The sequence below is a fragment of the Spodoptera frugiperda genome, chromosome 20 (genome assembly GCF_023101765.2).
Source record: "Spodoptera frugiperda isolate SF20-4 chromosome 20, AGI-APGP_CSIRO_Sfru_2.0, whole genome shotgun sequence".
Lineage (NCBI taxonomy): Eukaryota > Metazoa > Arthropoda > Insecta > Lepidoptera > Noctuidae > Spodoptera > Spodoptera frugiperda.
In genome coordinates this window covers 2,885,181-2,909,492 of record NC_064231.1, presented here as the reverse complement: position 1 = coordinate 2,909,492, position 24,312 = coordinate 2,885,181, and the positions used below count along the sequence as shown (strand labels likewise).

Here is a 24,312-nt window from a genome sequence, read left to right as displayed (position 1 = left end):
AAGAATTATTTATCGTTTCTATGTTTAGAACGATTTAGGATACAATTTAAAAGATCAGAGTTAGGTAGTGATTGCTTTGCAAAATTTGTGTATTATAATGAACATAAAGTAATACCTATAGAAGTATAGATCAATCGGATTGCGTGCTATGGTGCAAATATAAGTCAGTTAGTGGGATGATATCACGGTAATGACTAATCAAGGTCATGTTTTACAACTAAGCGTAAAAATGTTGCAATTAAACGATTTGTTTATATATTTCTGCTATTGCTATTTGTGGTGCAAGATATAGGACACGTTAGATCATCTTCCCAAAATAGATAGAGGCATGGATCAGTCAAACTAAATATTGGGATCAGAATTGCGTATCGTGGCGTATAATATTCGTAGTTTCACGTAAAAATATACATTTGGTCGTATGAAATCAGGTAAAATGTTTTAAAAATTCTTATAGGAAGGTAATGGAATAGATTTATTTTGCAAATAATGACGATTTATAAAACTGACGGAAATTGTTAACAACAGCTTTATTTTTATCATTTTGTTTATTTTTAAGTCTTTCTTCACTTAGATTAATAATTTAAGCGAAGAAATGTTTTTATATAAGCAATAGCCACATACCTACATATGTTTCTATTGCGTGTGTGCAGTGGTTCAGAAGATGCCTTTATGTTTTTAATGTATTTTTATCGTTTTACAAATATAAGTATATTGATACATGATTATTTTAAGTCTGGTTTATAACCATGAATTTATTGAAGAACATATACTTAAGTTTACTTTTGAAACGAAATGATAAATGAGTTGGAACTCATTATAGAATGTAAAACAGATATAATTATAAATAGGAAAAATACGTTACTTAAGTTAGGATTTATAATGGAAAACAATTGAGTGATAATAAAAGCAAGTACAGTAAAGGAAAATAAGTTTATCTGACTGGCAAGGCCATGTTTGAGGTTGATTTCTTTTAATACCAAGTTATTGTTTCTCAGTTATAATTTATTTTATCAAGGATTTTCAAGACAGCCTTCGTTATTCAGTCTTATTATAACGAAGTGTAGGAAGTATTAGTCGAAAACAGACATAAACTATACCTTTACGTGAATTATGAATGACTGATATTCAGTTAATTTAAGTTAAAAGTTACAGTATTTCGAGGAATAAGGACAAACGTATCAAATTACCTCTTAAATATAAGCATACCTCTCTTTTTTAAATAGGTGGTTTTAAGACTGACGGAATAAAAAAATAGCGGCTTAGATTACGTTGAATTTCAACATTTAAAAGTTCAATACTTTCATGATTTCGATTAAAGTTACAGTATTTTGAGAAATACAATGTAACTATAAGTATACCTTTTATTTAAATAGGTGGTTTTAAGACTGACAGAAGTTAAAAGAGCGGCCTAATTTACATTTAATTTCCGTTTGAAAGCTTAGTATTTCCATGATTTTGATTAAAGTTACACTATTTTGAGAAAGACAGTGAAGCTATAGGTACACCTCTTTTTTGAAAATAGGTGGTTTTAAGACTGACGGAATTAAACAATTGTTGTCTAGATTACGCTGAATTTCAGTTTGAAAGTATTAGTTCAATATTCGATGATTACAATTTTACAAATTACCTCGGTAAAGATAGAACTTTTAAGAGTGACAGAAATACCAAAATTAAGTTAAGTTTATGGCTGAATAAATTCAGGACCAATTGTTTTTTTTTCTTTTTTTACAAACTGAATAATCTGCAATAGAAATTGATTTGTTACATTATATTTATTTTTGCCAGAATATTTTTTTTTCTAATTTAGGTATTGATTTTATTTATTTTATTTTATTTATTGAAAAGGGACGTTTTTAAGATAGACGGAATTACTCTAATAAATTAAAAAAAGTTGAATACAAATCACGATAAATATAAGATATAACGGATTAAGTAAGGTTAGTTAGGATGATTGTAGGAATGAATTTAAGTTTCAATAATACCTACTTCTTTTTAATATTCTAAATTACCAACCTCTATTTTGTAAAACTGACGGAGTTCAGGATTTTTAAGAATTCGATATTCTTAATTAACAACCTCTATTTTGTAAAAACTGACGGAGTTCAGGATTTTTAAGAATTCAATATTCTTAATTATCAACCTCTTTTTTTGTAAAACTGACGGAGTTCAGGATTTTTAAGAATTCAATATTCTTAATTAACGACCTCTTTTTTGTAAAAACTGACGGAGTTCAGGATTTTTAAGAATTCAATATTCTTAATTAACGACCTCTTTTTTTTGTAAAAACTGACGGAGTTCAGGATTTTTAAGAATTCAATATTCTTAATTAACGACCTCTTTTTTTTTAAAAACTGACGGAGTTCAGGATTTTTAAGAATTCAATATTCTTAATTAACAACCTCTTTTTTTGTAAAACTGACGGAGTTCAGGATTTTTAAGAATTCAATATTCTTAATTATCAACCTCTTTTTTTAAAACTGATGGAGTTCAGAATTTTTAAGAATTCAATATTCTTAATTATCAACCTCTTTTTTAAAACTGACGGAGTTCTGGATTTTTAAGAATTCGATATTCTTAATTAACAACCTCTTTTTTTGTAAAACTGACGGAGTTCAGGATTTTTAAGAATTCAATATTCTTAATTAACAACCTCTTTTTTGTAAAACTGACGGAGTTCAGGATTTTTAAGAATTCGATATTCTTAATTAACAACCTCTTTTTTGTAAAAACTGACGGAGTTCAGGATTTTTAAGAATTCAATATTCTTAATTAACAACCTCTTTTTTGTAAAAACTGACGGAGTTCAGGATTTTTAAGAATGCAATATTCTTAATTAACGACCTCTTTTTTGTAAAAACTGACGGAGTTCAGGATTTTTAAGAATTCAATATTCTTAATTATCAACCTCTTTTTTTGTAAAACTGACGGAGTTCTGGATTTTTAAGAATTCGATATTCTTAATTAACAACCTCTATTTTGAAAAAACTGACGGAGTTCAGGATTTTTAAGAATTCGATATTCTTAATTAACAACCTCTTTTTTGTAAAAACTGACGGAGTTCAGGATTTTTAAGAATTCAATATTCTTAATTATCAACCTCTTTTTTTGTAAAACTGACGGAGTTCAGGATTTTTAAGAATTCAATATTCTTAATTAACGACCTCTTTTTTGTAAAAACTGACGGAGTTCAGGATTTTTAAGAATTCAATATTCTCAATTAACAACCTCTTTTTGGAAAAAACTGGGGGAGTTCAGGTTTTTTAAGAATTCAATATTCTTAATTAACAACCTCTTTTTTGTAAAAACTGACGGAGTTCAGGATTTTTAAGAATGCAATATTCTCAATTAACAACCTCTTTTTGGAAAAAACTGGGGGAGTTCAGGTTTTTTAAGATATTATAAAGTAACTACCTCTTCTTTTTGTAAAGATTGACGAAGTTTTTGATACTGACGGAATAAGAAATTAAGTTTACGATTGGTTTTTGGAACTTTCATGTTTATGATTTTAAGTAGGAGAACATTTCTCCTGGCGAGATTTGGGGCTGAATTTCAGTTTAAATTATATGGGGGACGGATTGCTGAAGACGGTGTAATTTAAGATAATTTATGTTTACAAGTTGTTTTTAAAATCTTATTTATATTTAAGAAAAAATTTACCTAGGGAACGTCACGTTTAAGAATTTTATGATTTACTACTTCTTTTTTTGAAGATTGGCTGATTATTTATGATTGACGGAAAAATAACAATATTTCTAAGAATACAGTTTTATATAACATAATAGTTAACCTCTTTTTTTAAACTTATTTCAGTTTGAAATTTATTGTATTTTATAAATATATTTTTACCTCTTTTTTGAAAAGTTGACGGGTTTTTAAGACTGACGGAATAATGAAAGATAATTTTATTTTACGATTGGTTTTCAAATATTGATTATGTTTCTTAGGATAAATATGAACGTTGGACTGAATTTTAATTTGCAAGACGAAGACGGCCGGACAAGAACGGATTTTTTCGTATCATATTTGAATATTTTTTCACAAAACTTGTATTGAAAAAAATATTAAGTTGCATTTAAAAACTGACGGAGTTTTCGAAACTGACGGGAGTTATTAAAAGTTACCTCTTTTTTTGAAAAGGTATATGGATTTTTTAGGCTGACGTAATAATGAAAAACTGATTAAGTTTATAGATCTTGATTTATGATTTTTAGTAGGAGAAAAATCAATGTAAGGCTTAATTTCATTTTGGATTTTGTATCAAAGGATGTTTTTGACGAACGAAATATTGACGAAATAATTAAAAATATTTTTTGCAAATAAGGACTTTCTTTACGGTTTTTCGTTGGTAAATGATTGACTTGATTTACCTCTTTTTTGTAAAGATTGGCGAAGTTTTTATAACTGACAGAATAAATAGAAAATACAAATTATTTTTCGATCTTTATTTATGATTTTTCGTTGGAAAAATGAACATAGGGATGAATTTCAGAAATCAAAGATTCGTATTTTGCGAGGTTTTTTGTCAAATTGTTATTTTTATTCTTCTTATGATTATATCGACATGACTTATTCTCTTATAATTCGTATAATAAAATGTTAGGAAAGAGCCCATGGATCGTTCAGGGTTACTTATTTATTTACGTTTTCTTAAGAGGAACAATAGAATATAAGATGACGGTTATTTTAATATTAAACTTACTTAAGATACTGCAAATACTGTGTGAATAAAATATTTTCTTCACTTAGATAATTTATTTAGGCGAAGAAACTTTATTCACTTATAAATAGCTACATACCTACGTATGTTTCTATTAAAGCCGCAACACAAGAGCCACATATTATGTCGACTCAATTCTGACGTCTTCTTTCTTCATATTATATTCTTTATATTGCAAAAGGATTTTTTAACATATTTCAAAGTATTTTTTTAAGAATTTACGAACGTTAATACATTTTATTTCTTGATTTTGACTGGTATGAGGTATTTTTATCTTGACAACACCATCAGAGTTGTTAAAGTTACTTTCCAAGATTAACTTGTTGAATATCTCATCTATATTAATAAGATATTTTTTACATAATATATCGTATGTTGTGTGATAGTTATGTTATTTTTCGATTCATAATAATGAAAGAGACATAAAACAAGTGAAATTATATTACAGAGCGGTGGAGCCAAGATGCGCAACAAAACTTTACGCTGTTTAGTTTTAAAGATAATATTTCAGACGGAACACGTATTATCTTGATGATTTGTAAAACATACATATTTGTTTGTTTAATACTTTATTATTTAATGGAAAAGAGCCCGTGAATTATACAGGGTTGCTCTACTATTTTTATTGGTAATTGGAAGGCGTTCTTACTTATTTACTTTTACTTATAGTTTAAACAGTTATTATGCGTTAGAATTTTAAGTTATCACAGCGATGTTTAAATATAAGATACAGATTTTTCTACACCGTTGACGTGCAAATAAAAAGCGTTCATATACGATTATCAACGTACCATTAAGTAAAAAATTATTAATACCTATGTATAATATTATACATATTATACACATATAACGACTAATCTATACATTTATTTGAATATTTATATAACGATTATTTTAATAAGTTTACATAATTTAAGAAGGTCACATAATGTCTGGTAAAATATAAAACACCGAATAGGGTCGGCGTTATGTTTATTTTTTTATTTATTTTTTTACTTTTTTTTTGTTAGGTAGGCACTGAAACCACATCAAATAGGTAGGACGTAAGAATAGCAATTAGGTGCGATAGGTAAAATATGTCAAATGAAATTATTTAAACTTAGGTAGGTAGGTAGGTATAGGTACTATTTTTAGGTAATAGGTAGGTTTCGTTGCGTACCTAAGTTAGGTCAAAAAACGTCAGGTCGTGCCTACTTTATTTTTAGTTTTAGTAATATACCTAGCATAGCATTATATTAATTATTAGTTTGTTAATTCGGATTAATTTTAGATATAGTTTCGATTTAAGTGACATTTTTAAGGTATTTTATTTATTATTATTTCTGCTCATGTTACTTAGGGCCTACATATAATACGTATAATTTGAATCGAAAAGGTATTCTCCAATATAACCAAAGAAAATTTACTATTCTCCATATTATAACACCGATTTCCGATATAAATTATATTCAATGAATATTTAAAAGTATATAAATGAAATAACTTATAAATTAAATTATCAGGGGATTCGTTTATTGAAATAACTTAATAGTAATGTAATTATAACTTCTCATGTCAAAATACCGACGTTTATTTTGACTGTAGGCTTTTATTATTATTATTTGACTCAAAAAATATTTGACAAATTTTAAATTATCTATCTCAAAAACAAAATCGAAAGTAATACAAAAATTATTAAAAATTGTACGCCATATACTTTTATTTAAACAGTTTTACAAATATCTTATTTGAAATTATTGGATTCGGCAACGTTCGGCAAAGAAATATTTGTCAATTTATATAAAAAACAATAAATAGAAGAACTATTAGTATAACATAATTACGTTTTAGAAGGCTATACACAATATTTGGAACTACAGTTTTGACAAAATACAATATAAAGAAAGACGGAATAGCTGACAATCATTGTAAAAACAAAAAACAAAATGATTAATAAATATAGCATAAAGTTTTAGAATGCCATATCCAATCTTTGGAATCTCTGAAATTAAAAAAAGATCCTTTCTTTTCTAATATTGGATTTAAAATGACAAAAACATGACTATATTGTTCTATCACCAAAATCCGTCCTATGGAATGATTGAATTTGGTAAAATCCATTATGCTCAAATGGTTAAATTTGGAAAATTGAGTTAGGAAAAATTCAATAACTATAATTTCTAAAAATAGAAAATACCATACATTGGATTAATTAAAAATAAATTGAACAATATAGAAAAACGAATTGTATTAATAGAATTTGACAAGATAAAGCAATTTTTTATAGGTTTTATAATGATTTTATTTCACGTAAAGACTATACGTATCGTCAATGACTACATTTATAATCATTCACGGATTTTTTATACACTCTAATTTTACTTACATAGTAAACACACAATTACATTTAGATGAACGCACACATAGATAAAATATCGTGGTAGAATAGGCACTATATCCTAATCATTTTCCTAAAAGCACATTTAAATTATTTAATTCATATTAAAAAGTAAAAAGTTCAACGTTGCCAAATATTTTACGTTAACGCAATCTGATCAGCATGAAATATTCACGTTACTTGAATTTTCTAATTATTTATTTGATTTTTAATGAATTGAAATTAGTTTTTCTATGTGCTTCGAAATAATTGTCCACCTGTAGCATGTCAAAAAGTGATCTTCGTTTATTTTTTAATTTGAATTTTGGAACGTCGGTTTCTTTTTTGTCTATGTCCAATTTGGCGCGAAACGTTTTGTTTTTATTTATTTTGCTTCATGGGCGCGATGTGATATTATTATTAATGTACTATTTTAACAGCTGTACATATTCCTCTAAAAAGTACGCTTATCGTTACTAATTAATATACATAATTAAATATTTTGTATTTTTAAAGATTTATTGTTCTTAATATGCATTGGGATTTGTGTCTCCACGCTTGAAATACATTCAGAATACACAACACAATTTTAGCGGGACCGGTTTAGATACACCGTTTTTTTACATAATTATATATTTTACACTGCTCGATGATATCTAGTAATATTTTTAAAATACTCTTATGTAATATATATTTTTTCTTTAATATTATTTCAGGAGCTAAACTAAACTGTTCACGTATTTAATGCCATCGCTTTTCCTGCAGACCCCGTAAGGTTCCGTCGTTTCCAACATGGCCGCCTGTCCCATCTACAAAACTATAAACACATAGTTTCATCAATTAATCAACTCGTTTTCGTGGACGACCCAGGATGGACCCTAGTTATTCACCAGTATTAATAACACCTCCGTAATTTAGAACAAAATAATTAAATTCAAGGTATAAATATAGTTTTTATTTTCATTTTTCTTCATTAATTTGCGATTTCACTAACGTCATTGGGCACTTGTCGAGTCCCTTTTTTATTGCTATGTGGTGCCCAGTTCTGCTAAGTTTTACATTGTCGAAAGCAAATAATTATATAAACAAATAAATAAATTATTTCTCGCGCGTATAACAACGTGTGCGTCAGTTCTCGTTCTCATAATATTCCACTTGTAACAAATGACATGACCGACTACATTCGACAGTAAAATTATTAGCAGAATTAAGGATATTATTAATTAAAAACAATTCAAACGAATTAGTTTGTTAAATTAAAACCACACACTAATAGTTTAATGATTAGCACTCATTTTACAAAACACAAAGCATGTTAGAATATAATGCCTCCCATTCATTGAAATGGTCCAAAGTCGCATCACCAGTCATCATTTGGTCCACGTAGAGGACAGATACACTTAAATACCGGAGATGCTTAGTATTACGTTAGTGTTAATTCTACTAACTCACTTTTACGTTTCTATTTAGAAAAATCATTTAACACCGAGACTAAGGAGGTCGGAGCTAGATTTAACTATTGCAAACTTATTTAATTTTTCAGATGTTTTATTATTATGTTGGCGGCGTCAGGCAGGCTTATTACCAACGGATCGTAGGCAGCGATGTTAGTTTCAAAAGTCTAAGAACAAAACTTGGCAGCAGTTAACTCATGAGGCGAATATGAGATTTATCTATCTAGGTAAACTAGGTATAACTTTATATATATTCACTAGCTATATCTATCTTTGTAATTCAAATGTTTCTGAAACTGATTTAACTATAATGTATTAGGACATGTAAGTCGTTCAATGTTTAAAGTTTACAAAAGTTGATTACGTTGTCTATTATTTGAGTGAGGGGTCAGAATATATTTATAAACATAGTTTATTCTCATAGTTTTTATGTATTACATTCACATCACTAAGTTTTATTTAGTACATGAATTAGAGATGTAAGTTGCGAACGGAGTTCCAATGTAACTAGATCTTATAGAGTACCTAACGTGTAGTTTTGAGAGTGAGCACAATAAACCGGGCGATGACTTAGATTATTTTATGATTAGGATATGTTATTAATATTTATCACATTCAGTGTTTGACATCTTACAATATGCTAGAGTTAAATCGTTATAGGACTAAGGTAGCGTAGGTATTATGTACGACATATGTACAGTCTAGTATAGTTAAGATATACCCAGAATACGATAGCATTAAGTAGACGACTCATACAATAAGCTTATGTTAGTTCCACTAGGTAGGTAGGATGGTAGCCCCTGGGTTTTAGGGTTTAAACAGGCCGTAGATTCAGGATGTCCGTATCTAGACTCCATAAAACGAATCTGGAAGAAGCCTAATTTGTTGGCAGGCTTAGATTCAAACTACTAAACTCTCAGGCGAGGCTTTTCCTGCTATACTTAGGTTGTAGGATAACAGCTAAATAAGGTTCACATATTGATAAACTCTAGAAGTATTACTTAGACGTAGAATTTTGGCTGCTAAATACTGTATTTTTTTGCAATTTTAACATTAAGTAAATAGTATTACAGTCTAGTTTTTAGGATATTAGTGTTAGCAAAGTCATTCGCTTCGGATTTCATGCCCTTGATTGCGATTCTCTACCAAATACTCGAAGGAACTCGAATATTATTCTTATTTGAAAATCAAACACTTAATCAATAATTTATGTACGTTTTTTTAATGAAGTAATTATATTTTTGTACTAGAATTGATCATATTCATATGATAGTATTGTCTCGATTGTTTTATCTGTCCCCGAACGAATTCTTAATTTTATTTACAAAAGAAAATGTTTTTTATAAAATAATATATTTTACAATTTTTGAAAAATACAATTCTTTGACGTTCTGTAAATCGTTGTAAAAGTGATTATAATAAATCATTAGTAATCAAAGTCTCAATTTTGTTTCCCTTTGTGTAAATACTTGATTTTTCCTAAGACTATAAGAATTTCTACTTGAACAGAATATTTTAACTTTTTTAACAACATTGACTTTTATTATTTCTACTTCTTATTTAATGACAAATGATTTTTTATGCAAATTGTTTTACTTTAACATAATTTATTCCGCTTGAATAAGAATTGCTTCGACTTGACTTTTTATATTGGAATTATTTATAAACTAGCAATAGATACCATTGCTATTTCTAGTCAATAGAATTTAGACTTTATCTACTTACTAATACAATTCGACTTGACTTGATAACTATTCCTAGATCCTATTGACATTCTACCAATAGATACTGCATCGTTTGCAGTTACTCTATGAATGAAGTTACCAACAAAAGCTTTTAGTTTTCGCTATAATTGAGATATTATTAGATATAAATTATCTATAATATTTTAGTTTATAGATTAATATTAAGAAATCGTCGCTAAACGAATTAAATTTATTTAAGTGGACGAGATGAATTAGCTAGGCTAGGTATTAGATGCTTAGTCGAAAGCTATAGTAGTCAGGTAGGCCTAAAATGTCTTATTTTTGGCGATTATCAGTCTCGTTCTTCTAGATATGGTTTAGGTTATATTTTATTTTCGAAATTTCAATACCTTATCTTACCGTATTTGAAGATCTCCCCTGAATAGTTTTTACTTTCCTGGTAAAATTACCATGGACTAAATCGTAACTTGTTAGCTAGAAAATTCTCGAGAATTTTACTAACTATTCAACACAAGGATTCTTCAATATTTATAACTTATTTTCAAAATCTTCTATTGAAAGATGCCAGGTCCACTATTTTTCACAAGTGCCTTATTTCCTGTCGATTTTGGGGTTTACAAATTTTGTTTTATTATTTTTTTTTCTTCAAATGACTGACTTACAAGACCGTAGAGGACATACTCCCCTCCCTTTAAAGGCTTTCTATACCCACTTAATCCTATTCCGTCACAATATTTTTTTAATTAATTTTTTTAAGTGCATAGGTAGGGTATCTCAAACAAAGTCCCATTCGAAGCCCTCTTTTTTGAATTTGCTATTATTAATTATCTGTGGGGTACTTAAAATGTATGGGGTTTTAAGTTTTTCATGTAAAACGTAGCTCCCCGATAGGTTGACTTAGGTAAACGACTGTCTTTCCATTAAAAAAAAACAAATCTACTGAGTTTCTTGCCGGTTCTTCTCAGTCGATTGTAGGTTCCGAACCGGTGGTAGAGTAAAAAAATAAATAAATGTACAAAAATGATAAATAAATAAATGAATTTTATTAAACCTATCTGTTGTTTGAATTTTTTATCCTAATATTCAAAAGTGCAAAGAGCCTATGAAAAAGAATATTAGAGAATTCTTTTTAGAAATATTAAATTAAATGATTCTTTATTCAAAAGTAAACTTGATACAATCAAAATCTTTTTCATTGGCTCTATGTATGAAAAACCCTTTATCAATAAATATTGCATATTTTGGAAACAAAAGTTTCCTAACCTTACACACAAACACACAATGTAATCTTAATAACTTTGAAAATACTACTGCAGTAGTTAAACATTAATGTTCTTGAGAGATAAATGAGATGAAATAAATGTTGAATATTTTTGACACAACACACACATACACAATACAATAAATGCTGGTGAAGCAGTTACATGGAGTTATGTCTGCAAACCTTTCTGGAGTGGAGGAGAGGAGATTCGTAAGTATTAGATAAGGAGAGTAAGTATTGGCAATGATAAGCATCTAAGTAGGTATCAATTAATATCTAAACGTCAAGCCTTTATTCCCGAGCTGCGGACTACCTAGCGGGTTACCGGGCTCCGGCTCGAAAAGCAGGAATAGGAACGGGGTGGTTTTTAGTCAGTGAGAGTCTGACACTCCCTCTCGCCTAGCCTTAGGCGGGAGAAGTTATTGGATGATTTTCCTCCATTTAAAAGAAAAAGAAGGCTTTATTTATTCTCGGAACTATACTATCTAGGTAGATGTGCACAAATGGGTACAATGTAACCCCCACACTTTTCACCAGTTATGTTATAGGTTAGATACTTCAATATACTTACCTACCGCTTTCCTATTACTACGACTACGTTCTATCACAGAAAATTTCGAAAAGTCGAGAAAATCCTAATAATCCTTTGCTAATCTGAACCCTAGTAATCCTGGAAATCGAGCCCGAGTCTCTAAATATCAAATAGCCTACATATCTATCTGGTTGTAAAAAAGACCGCTAGTTAAAAGCAAACCTACTAAAAGGGTAATTATTGTTGTTGGTTTCCTTAGGCCAAACATTTGTAAACAAGGAATTTTCTGTCTATTAGACTTCTGTATAGTGCATAGATAGAATCACGCCCTTCACAAGATAGAGGTGTGCAAATTATGCTCTTCATCATACAGATGGGCGACTTTTTGGATAAATAGGAACTCAGAATGGATAAATACTGAGTAAATAGTATAGAGTATATAACAAATACCCAAGTATTTATTATTTTTTTCAGAGTAAAAGCGGGGTAATACTCAGTAATAATACACTTTGAATTTTTTTTCTGAAAAAAGGCATTAGCTTATTGCCTTATAGGTACGTCACGCACAATCGTGTATAACGGGTGGCCTAGAATTTCAGAATAATACAACTCAATAATAGATGCTTTTTCTTATACTTGCAACTTATTAAAAAGTAAGCAGGTCCTATAACGTAACGTTTATTAATCTAGAAAGTGCTATCAAGGACCTAACTCCAGAGATAATTATTGTTTGTTTTGTTTTATATCACCGGCATATCTCAGCTGCCACATAGGTAGGTGACCGGTCAAAGAGGACATTGCAAATAATGGTAGCCAGCGCCATCTATGTGTTCATCATTGTAAAACTTTCTCAAACTATTTCATTAGTGTTCAAATAGATGGCGTTGTTATTTGAAATGGAGATTTTGATGGTTTCAATACAATTTTTATAACCCTGCCATCTAGGGGACAATGTAGAAGTTAAATTAAATCGAAGTTAGCATGTCCATTACATAAAGTTAGTTGAACCCTTATCTGATTAACTTGAAGGGTATCTAGGAACAAGGGTTGAATGCAAAAATATTTAAAATACTTACTGGGCCTTTTCCAATTAGAATGTAAGTCTGCTAGAAGCGCCCTCTGTATACATCATTAGTAAAACCTACTTCTTAAACACGCTCAATTGATGGCGTTGCAATAACCAAAGTAGATAAGTTTGAATTATAAACACAAGAATAAAGGGATATACCTAAAATAGGTTACTTTTAGAGGTTTTTAATATCTATTTATTTCTCAGAGAAATTTTCTTTAGATGTTATGGATAGTAGAGATAGTAGAGATAGTATGGTAGCAGAGGTGAGCACAGCGCTTGTTGAACCTGCATCACCATTGGTGATCTTTTATATTAGTAGTCCAATATGACAGATGAAGTCATTACTACTTTTACTATTATAATACTTTAGATTGTTGAAAGTTTAAACTGAAAAAGCAAACGATGATTTTCCCTCGAATCATAAAACTTTTCTTGATTGATCAGATTTGTTTCCAGAATGTGAAACACTACATAACTTTTATTTATTGTAGGTGTCTACTGATGTTTTGTTTAGATATAATGGACTGTGAATATAAACTACATAATATTTCTTTGAATAACACTGGGTAGAAAGTCCTTCCCTGTTTAATTGTAGGTACCTGGAACTTTTGCAAGGTTACATACGAGGCTGGTTCAATAAAACACACGAATAAATGTGTAAAATTATTTATATTGCATTACAATAATTAAAAACTGTCACAACAAGGAATTGCCACGAGCCTACCTTACACAATCGCCGCTTACGTAATACTTAGCCTAAGTTCACTTACACTTAACTTAGTCGACTTAACGTTACATCACATGTAGAACGAGATATTAATTTTTATAATAAGTAACAATAGCCGAGGATACTGTAACGCCTCGCTCCGTTCCCACCATAACTTAGAAATAACTTAGCGCGTAGCCTATCAGAAATCTCTCGTGAGCTTATAATATTTGACTCTATTATAACAACTAGAAGGATTCATAAGCAATACAACGATAGATTTATTATGCGTACAGATATAAAATGTTATGTAAACATGATCAAAAAGGTTCGATATCAATACAGTGATCAAAAAGTTGACAATAAATAGTAGTTGCTACCGGTCAGTCGCGAGTCGGTACGGAGCGAGGCGCGGCTCGGCTCGCGCCTTATCTCTTGTTCTTGTTCTTCATGGTGAGCCGCCGCCAGAAGCTGGTCTTCTCGGCGGGCGGCTGCTCCTCCCTCGCCTCCTCGCCCCGCGTCTCCCCTCGCAGGATGTCTAGGAACGTCGGATCGTTCTTACGAACATTTTTCTCGATTTTCACAGCTTCAGCGCTCAACTCAGCCTTCAGTTTCTCAGGGCTCGTATTCTCGACCTTAAACTCGTTAGGGTCTTCAACGAACGCCTGCTGAAGGTCACGCATGATCTTTTTCCTGATAGTCTTCTTCATACTGAGGTGTCTCTCCAACGTCTTCACGTCGCCGTTGGGGTACGTGCGGTAGTCTTCCTTCTTTTTCCTGGACTTTTTAGTTTTGTCGTCATTGTCGTCGAAGGTCTTGCCGTCGTACTGCTGGTTGAGACCGAAGATGTCCCGCAGGTGGGGGATGGCCCGCTCGGACGTCATGGTGATCGAAGGCGCAGCACCCGCCCGATGTAATGTGCGATCACAGACACCTCATCATGAGATCTGGAAAGAGGGAAAAATATGATTTTACTACGTGAACAATACAATAAGCAATGAAAGAGGCTCGATGATAGAACACATTAACATTCTAGAAGCTCAGTCCGATGTATCAATTGTCACAGAATCCAATAATGTACAAAGATAACACAATAGACGATATGGCCCACGTTTTTGTCACACCGACTGAACAGATTTCTAGACACAGTACCTAAGTAACAAGCACATCGCCTGCAGATATAATGAGTTGTCCCACTTCCCTTACCTAATTGTCATTTACCTGTGAATAGACATACGGGCCACGGCAAACATTAGAGCTACAGTCTACATATTACAAGATCCGATACGTTTCTCAATTGTCTTAACAAGATTGTCCAAACAATCATACTACTAGCAAATACGAGGAATTCAATTTGGTTGGAAATGAAATTTGAATACAAATAGACTGTATTTGCTCGTAGTGTTCTCAAAAGGAATTGTCGATTCCCTATTCCCGCGTGTACTTTAGCAATACAGGGAGAGAAGATTGATGTTGCAAATAAAATAAAAATACAAGGAATAAATAAAAAAAGCGACAGAATTTTAAGACAAATACAGTGTTCTAGTTGTAAACGTCACAATGTACGCTTGCATTTTGAAACTATCTAGCCGAACATTATCGTGAAAGTGAATTTCTCAAATGCTGCAAGAAATACGTTAGATATTAATTCTGTGTGGTGTGTCGGTAACAATGGCGGTGATAAAGAACGGAGGCTGTGTACCGTAACCAATGTACGGACTAGGGTAACAACTTCCCTTCATAGTTTGGACAAGCGAGCGAAAAAGTTACAACCGCTAATCTTTCTTAGATGTATAATTTTTATACTTCGTTACTGAAACGTTAGTTTTCGCTTTTGTAATCTTACTATTAGTTCATTTCAAGCCCTAAAGTGGTTAGTTATCCGGAGCTGCGGACTACTTATCAGGTTTATCGGGGCTCCGGCTCGAAAAGCAGGAGTAGGAAGGGAGTGGTTTTTAGTCAGTGACAGTCTGACACTCCTCTCGCATCGCCCAAGGAGAAGTCATTTGATGATATTCCTCTCTTAATTTTTTTAGGTTTCTGTAAAAAAATGTCTCAATTATAACAATAACTTTATTAATGCCTAAAGCCGTTTGTCATCAAAACAGCTTATCAGTCAAAACGGTTTATTCAAATAATATCATACACGTGTCTGTAATCTGTATCGAGATTGTTGATTTTGGTTATTTCGCCCTGGTTCTGTCGTATTTATTTACCGTTGTGTACTTTGTGTTAATCCTATTTACATACGCAAATAAACGCGGCGAGATGCGTGTAATTTATGTACAACCCTTATTTTAAATCAACTTACGAAAGTCTTTTGGCTATCTATACTTACTTTACTAATTAATATTATAAAGCAGAAGAGTTTGTTTGTTTGTTTGTTTGAACGCGCTAATCTCCGGAACTACTGGTCCGATTTGAATAATTCTTTTTGTGTTGGATAGCGCATTTTTCAAGGAAAGTTATAGGCTATAAATTATCACGCCCCGATCAATAGGAACCAAACAGTGCAGGTGAAACCGCGCGGAAGTAGCAAGTTATAAAATAATTATGGGTAGTACAGTTGACAATATCTAGATTGTAGATACTTCAAGTTTGTGTTGGCTTAAATGTCGTTAAAACTAAGAAGTTATCAAAAGTTTTGTAGTTAGACAAAACAAATTGATTACTAAAGAGAAGTTTGGCGCGTGTAAAGAGTTTCCAGAAAGTTCGTTAGCTGAGTCTCGTGTGCAGTGAATGTGTGGAACTTGTTACATCTCCTCAGTTCCGCAGACTTCCAAGTAATTAAGGTGTAACTTCGGATAAAGGGTGAGCAACCATTTTCACGCGTCGAACGAACTTAGTGTTTACCTTGTTACAGATGTTAGTAACTTTTACATGTTTAATTTAATATTTATTAGTACTAGGAGACTAGATATTATGTTCCGTATAGAATATTTCGGTTATCGGATACTTCAAATGGTTGCAGATTGAATTAGTCGTACTTGTCAATGAAATAGTCGTGTTTTAAGTGACCTTTGGTATGAAATCCACAATACTTTACAACAAACTAATGTTATCCATGAGAAAAATCTTTTTTTCGTTTTAATAAATAGATTCACAATCGTCATAACAAACCACTTGATATCAAATATCACCGTACGTAAATGACGTGTAATTATTTTGAACTTTAGCTTCCTAACCATTAATTTTCTCGGCTGTACTCGGTACAAGCTAGTTAGCAGCCTTAAACGTCGGTACGGAAGCGTTTTGCGTTCGCGTGTACCAGTGGCAGCAGACTGCATTGTGTTCGGAATATAATATAGTGCGCTTGACTGCACCCTTGCCGCTCACTGACAGGGCTGTCATACTGTGCCCGCTCTCCATTCTACGTACAACGTTTCTCAAGACCCCCGCTCGCATTAACATCAAGTGCTATCTACAAATATGCTTTGTTCATTCTAATTGCTCTCCCTACCACAATGTTGGGCTTGTTCATTTATTGCTCGAGTGAGTTATGAACGCTGCGGACAGTTTCATTAGTCACTTTTTCTATTTCGGTCCAATTTGTAACTTCTGATGATAAATTAGGGTTGTTAAAAAATGAAAAGATTGAAAATGTGCTCGGGGGAAATCAAAGGATAGGTTATTAAGAGAGAAGCTGTTTATAGCGTCCCCAGCTGCTGAATATCATGATAAATGAAGAGAAACAAAGATTAAACGGGCAGCCCTACCGCCGTCGAACAATGCGAAGCGTTTAGCGCCATTTCGTACATTTTCTAACAGACATAATACGGAGCGGAGCTCTTCCACAGATTGTGAGTGAACGAAACACTTTCTTTACTTTCGTAGCTAATTGTGCCAAATCTGTTACCTGCGGAAATGCCTCATACACGAAGTTGTTTTAAATCTCCGCTAGTTACACTAACATTAGGCCGATAGCCTAAATGTTTAGATCTATAGGCATTTAGGTGAACCACTTCAAAAGGAAGGAAGTTCTGTTCAACATCATCGACAGTGTATTAAGTTTCACTATTTTAAGAGTCATCAACACAGATAGTAAGTAGGCACTCGATCTGTAAATGAAATTTGTGAATTCTGCTCAATTCTACAAGTGAAAAATAGTTTTTGATTACGATGGTATCAACGGTACTATTAATTTGTAAGAAAATGTGAAAGAATACGCAACTGGATTTAAGTGTAAGCCTAAATAGACAATGGTTCTTGTTAGTCAACCGACTTTTTGTATTAATGCGAGAGCGTCAAGATTTATATTACGAAAAAACAACAAAGAAAAAACCGTGACTAAATATTTTTTATTGTGTTCATACTTTTAAGCTTTCTTAAGAAAAGAAATAAAATCGTTAACGTTAAGTAGTGTTGAGTTAAAATTAGTGTCAAGTTTTGTTTACTTCCCAGTAGTAAATCCATGGTTCGTCAATACATCTCGTGTAGGCCAGTCGTAACAGCTGACATTAACATTGGCCGGGGTCACTGCACCTTACCTAACTCTAGCCACACATGATCGCGGACGCCATCTTGTGGCGTGTGACGTCATCCACGCCGGTTACGATAATTTGTGTTGAGATTTTTTTTTTTTCGTTTTGTAATTCGAATGTCATAATATTTTTGTAGGTCTTATTTTTATTGTTTACTAGCACGATTGTTTATTTAGTTATTTCATTGGAGTCGCTTTGGAATTATATTGAATTAATTATTTTGGACTTTATAAGTTTAAAAGATAAAACTCATTTTAGACTAACACGGAGCTGTAGGTAAGATAAATGATCACGTCATATAATTTAATAATCTGTGTTAACAGTTTGTGTACCTATGTACTACTACGTGCATAAAACCGCATGGCACAGGTTGCACTAGAAAAATTTTCATTCGAAAATGGAACTTCCATAGCTTTCAGCTTGCCTTCTCAATGTTGAGTTTGCCTTTGGCGTTGCAGACTAGAATATTAAAAAGCAAAACGATGTGCCTAGGTACTGGGTTAATATAGATATATATTTCGTTTTATATTGAAGTATCTCTCTATGTAATCGAAATGCAACCACTGGGGATGAAAAGTTTTACCCATTTCTTATTTACTACTGCTTAGGGACTTACAACAAAATGTTTGTGTCACAGAACTTCTATGTTTATCAAAATAACAACTTTTGATTTGAATATATCAAGTTCAACCGGAAAACAAGACGCTTAGTATGCGTCAACCGTCGCGGCGTCGCTCAAAATTGAAGAGCGTCATATTGTTGACTTTATTCGCGTCGCGGGCTAATCTCCTGTTAATCGCCAGTTACAATGTTCAGCAATTTACAACCGCAGCGACGAGTAAACACAGTGAATCGCTGACACGATTGTTACGCTATATTATGTAGGCCCGTAGGCAACTGGGCCACAGATTGTTTGCCGACCACCATCGGGGAACGCCATTTTGTTCGAATCAGAACATTTTTTAAAATACGCTTTTGTTTTCGTTCTGCGTTCCGAATTTGAACGATGTTTTATTTCTTTTTAATTGGTATTTGTAAGTTGGCATCGCTTCTGATTGGATAGGGTTTTAATTAAAGAGGTTTTTATCGGTAGTTTCTAAAATTATTGAAAATATCGTTTTGTTCGATTGTTGTTAGCCCTTTTATGGATAAGTAGGCTGAGGTTGATGAAAGTTGATTCTTCGGTTAACTTGAAGTATTATTAATCGAACCAATTAGGATTAGCTTTCCACAAACCACTAAAGTTGATGTCAATTAGGTGACTAGTTACTGATTAGTCAAAATGTTATAAAACAATTTCGCAACTCTATGCACATGATGCCATTCTATCCACTGAGTTGAACTGTAACACAAAAGTTCACAATGCATGTATGTAGGTAACTGGATTTGTTCATAAAACTAATTGCATAATTGCATTCTCTGGGATATGTGGCTGGCTAGTGACGTAAATTGGTTCGTCGGCAATAATTACTGGGTTGCCTTACGCCTTACATATGCAATTTACTTTAAACTTAAACTATTATGACATTTAGTGTTGTGTTTATGTGGTGAATTTCGGTTCTCCATTTTGTTTTAAAAGCGGTTATTGCTTTGTTTGTCTTGTTGTAATTTGCGTGTTTACCTGCGCAATATGAGGTTTTTCACTTAATTACCTAAGATGACATGGAGTTTCTTGCTCGTTCTTCTCCATTCGAAGAACGAGCATCTAGCTTCACTGACAAACAGATGATACAAATGCTTCGACTTTGACCAAATAAACATACAATTTTTTAATAATAAACTAATTTTTCATGCAGACCTAATGGACCCTTGTCGATTTTTCCCTAGGGATACATTTAATAGCTTACCTAGTTGTCAATGTAAGGAGATAGCCTTACAAGTATTTAATTGGCGCTGTCCCGTTTAATTAAAACAAGTGGAACTGGCAAGCAATCAGCACGAGATAATGATGTGACTACTAGTCCTTGACTAAGCACGGTGCAGACAATAACTAAGTAATAAATATAATCTTTATAAGATTTCTTCTTATTCGCGTATCTGCGGTAGTATTCAGTGTCATAATTAAAAAAATAAGCACGTTTTTGACAATAGTAAGATTTGATTTCGATTATGCTGCTTTTTAATCGACTTCCCGAAAAGGAGGAGGTTCTCTATTCGGCCGGTATGTTTTTTTATAGGCTTAATTTTAAAGCGCCAGAATTACAGATGGCTATCCTTCCTTGAAAGATTTCAAATAAACTCAAATGTCAAAGAACAACAATTAGTAGCTTACAATATGGTTTAAGAAAAAAGATATACATGTATTGCCTATCTAAAATTGTAAAAGCCATTAGGCCATAATCCAAAGAAAACAAGCTAAAACAAAATATACGTCCACACGCAAAACCATACCTCAACAAGGATTTTAAAACCGCACATTTGTAGATGTGCTAGCAATTATAGTAAAGCAAAACATAAAATATATGACAGAATAAATCCCAGTGCATTTTGTGTCTGGAGTCCAACAGCGAGTGCTCGCTGTAGATAATAAAACCTCTCGGGGTAGGAAATAGCAGGGCTAGCATTTGTTGGAACATTTTTAAAGTCACGAGAAAATCTCGGTGCCTTTTGGCTGGTAGTAAAATAATTGTAAAAGGAAATGCCACTACGTACTTTGCTTCAGTGAGTTTTATAGTGGAATGGTAGCATAAAGTTTGTCGCGTTTGCATCACATTTACTATGTGCATTAACAAAAATGTTTTTATTTTAACCTAAGTATGCTATTTCGTCTATCGTTTTTCCTTTAAAAGAACGTTGCCACATACAAAGACTTTTTCCTGTATCGTGTTATACATATCGTGTCGTATCGTTCGTGTTATCGTTACATCTGCATACAAATAGTTGATCTGTGCGAGAATCGAACCCGCTACACGTTGCGCGACCACCATTACACATTAACAGTGCAGTCATATTATCCTATAGATAATATCAGGAGTTTATGTTAACTTTTAAGAACTTAAAATAACCTAATTTACAATCAATAGAAAGATTTAAAAAACCTTGTCAATAATAATAAGTATCTATTATTTCATTTTCTACGAGAGAGATCATATTCCAGAACGCACCAAATAAAATTGGTTACGTACACAAAACAAAATACGATACGTGTATCGAAGAGATACGTTGCACTTGCATGAACAGCTTTTACGGCCTTGTGGGTTTTCACAGAACTGTATGATAATGCTGTTTGTATTTGTACAAGTGTAAGTAAAATAATAGCGAGCCAACTCGCCCCAGACGAACTCTTTAATACTACACAAACAGAGGACAAAAGCAGAAAGGAATGACGCAAATATCTCTGAAGGTGGTAGGAATAATAGGTATGTTTCTTTTAATGTCAAGTCAAACTTAATACTAAATGGTGGTAGGTTGAAATGTAGTGAGACTCAAATGGTTTCTTTAAAAACTAAGCTCAATTGATTAATAATCTCTGAGGTGGCGAAAAGGAAAATCTGGAAAATTGGCGGACAATGGACAACACATTTATTCAGTGAGCTATTGTTTTTTAGTACCTAATTCATTTAGTTCTGTGTAAATAAAACAAGTATAAAATAGATTGTCATTTTTTATAATAACTGTCGTGAGACATGCTAAAAGAACTAAAGCGGTTTATATTAATGGAGAAAAGCTTTACTAGTTTGGAGTTACAGAGAGACTCTTCTTCATGAGCAGCGCCGCGCAACTTACTACTAAATTAGCTTTATCATTTTCAATTTTATATTTGAAACTATCCAAAGTTCAAGTTAATTTAATTTATATCATTGCATCGTTAAGACTCGGAAAAATGTAACGGTAACTAAATTACGTAACACCAAACTTACACACAACAATATAAACATTAATTTGTACATTCATTTACACACATTTGTTGAGCAAGACGCCATTTTATATTAATTCCCACAATCCTATTGAACTATCAATATCACGGGCTCACAGCAGCAGAAAGTTACTTTCTCATGCATTCAACACAAAAAATCTTGTGAAACTTTGTGACTGTATTATCAGTTATCAAACAAAGTATATTTGTCGTACCAACAGTTATTTATCTTGTTTAATTAACGTATTCAGAGAGGAATGGCGAGGCGTCGCGCCCTAATTGTCACGCGTATGTTGGCAATACCAGGCCGGCCATCGCGACGCGGGAAAATCGTGAAAATGTCACTTTTATTTTCGAGCCGGGAATGGACTCTGATTGAGTTGTTTATTTTAAAATGTTAATCTGCCTTTTTTACAAAGAGGAAAAAGGTTTCGGAAAACTACATATTATATGTTATACAAGATAGGTTTGCATGTTATGCGTTAAAATATAACTTTTTAACCAATTCATGATGGAGATGTTTAATGTCATGCTTTTTATTATAATAATGTGATATGGCCTGTCATGAAAGCGATTTGTAAACATTATGCTGATTCATTGAAATTAAGTTGTTTTTATGTAAAAGTCTATCAATTACCTAATAGACACATATTAACAATGGATTAGGAATACATCATACTAGTTACATTGCGTAATGTTCGTTACTTTCATAAATAAAGGTTAATAAGTTAACTATAACCTCAAATATTAATTTGAATTTCGAATTCGGCCTAACGGTATGGAAGCTTACAAAATTATTTATCAGCCAGCAACATCGCAAAACGAAAGAGTTTGATAACCATTTTCGCTATACGAAATCAATACTTTAAATAGGACACGTTTTTAGGTCGAGGGCTGACTTTATCAGTCCACAATAACCACAAATGTTCATTGTCACCCTGCATAATGACGTCAACAGTTGCCCGCAGGAAGTTGCGTATACGCATCCAAATCACTTTTATTTCCTTTTTTGTAAATCACTTTTGTGCTAATAATAATTAACATGGCGCTTAGTAGTTTTTGTGTTCCATTTTTAAATTATAGCTTGACGTCTTGTTTACGTCAAGCTGTCATGTGGAAATTGCAGTCTTTACGTTTAAAATAGTCTTTTCACGTCATAAGGTGTGTTCAAATTGTTGATTTAGTTTTAGGTATATTTCTTTAATGCCATATTTTTATCTTGGTTGATATAGAAATGCATATTAGTGTTATTTGTTTATTAGTTTTCCTTATGTCAGGGTTACGGAGTGGTAATACAGGTTTCTGTATTTAATGGCTTCGTGTCAAATAGCGGCTCGGCCATGTGATGCGGGCTAATGTTGATTCTCGAGAAATTACGGAAAATACTTACGATAAGATAGTACTCACTCAATCGTGATGACTATCTTAGTTCTTTTCTCCTGTTTTTGATGTATTACGTTGTTCAACCAATGAGCTAGTCTGTCTATCTTTTTTTAGTGTTGATAAGTCGCGGCGCGTACGGCGAAGCAAAGATGTGGCCGAAGATGGAGCACACAGACTTAGTTAGAATCTTTGATATAATATTATCTGTTTCATATCTCTACACTATAAACCTAAAATGCATCGCATGGTTACTGACATTTGTTAATTGTAGCACAATTATTTAATCGTATATTATGACATGTCTAGAGAACAATTGTTTACTTCAAAGTGACACCATAACCTATTTAAGACCACAATAAACAATTAAAAATGAGAGCATGGGCCCTTTTAACGTGATATAAGTACAGGATGGTTTTATAATTGTACCATACTTCAAGAACAATGCCCTGTATGCAATGTAGATTAAAAAACACCTTTTAGTGGAAAAAGGTAAAATCAGTTTTGGACTTTTCCGTTATTCGATCATAGCATCTTTACTTCAAAGATTCATCAGACCACCACATATTATGGGGCTCAGTAGGGCTGATCCCTGAAACGGATGCTGGGAATCCGGCTCGAAGAGCAGGAGAAGAAAAAGGGTGTGTTTTAGTCAGTAAAAGTCTGACACTTCTTCCTCACATAAAGCGGGAAAAGTCATTGGATGATTACCATTATGTATTTTCTATCCGAGAAAGGAAATGGCATAAATGGAATGCAAACCGTAGATTCTAGTTTCTGCCTAACTCATA

General features: G+C 32.3%; 1 protein-coding gene and 2 long non-coding RNA genes across 52 annotated transcripts in view; 1 reads left to right on the top strand and 2 right to left on the bottom strand.

Moving 5' to 3' along the window:
- Nucleotides 1–1,789: 1,789 nt before the first annotated feature.
- On the bottom strand, nt 1,790–3,438 carry LOC126911942 (uncharacterized). 50 transcript variants are annotated; one of them, XR_007706467.1, is made up of 6 exons: nt 3,290–3,415; nt 2,842–3,225; nt 2,714–2,777; nt 2,587–2,650; nt 2,400–2,463; nt 2,019–2,334 (listed from the first exon to the last, which is right to left on the bottom strand). It is a non-coding gene; the product is annotated as an uncharacterized LOC126911942 (long non-coding RNA). The 50 variants fall into 50 exon arrangements; XR_007706470.1 differs by lacking the exon at nt 2,587–2,650 and adding an exon at nt 1,790–2,013 and having other exon boundaries at nt 2,077–2,334; nt 2,400–2,465; nt 2,651–3,225; XR_007706465.1 differs by having other exon boundaries at nt 2,400–2,525; nt 2,714–3,225.
- On the top strand, nt 3,428–11,287 carry LOC118280655 (uncharacterized). The gene is made up of 2 exons (XR_007706441.1): nt 3,428–8,012; nt 8,617–11,287. It is a non-coding gene; the product is annotated as an uncharacterized LOC118280655 (long non-coding RNA).
- Nucleotides 11,288–13,748: 2,461 nt separating this feature from the next.
- LOC118282054 (uncharacterized) overlaps nt 13,749–24,312 on the bottom strand; it is a 68,941-nt gene continuing 58,377 nt past the window's right edge. The window contains exon 3 of the mRNA XM_035602948.2: nt 13,749–14,751. Coding sequence (XP_035458841.1) covers nt 14,233–14,688 — 456 coding nt within the window. The 5' untranslated portion in view covers nt 14,689–14,751 and the 3' untranslated portion in view covers nt 13,749–14,232. The remainder of the gene's footprint in view (nt 14,752–24,312) is intronic.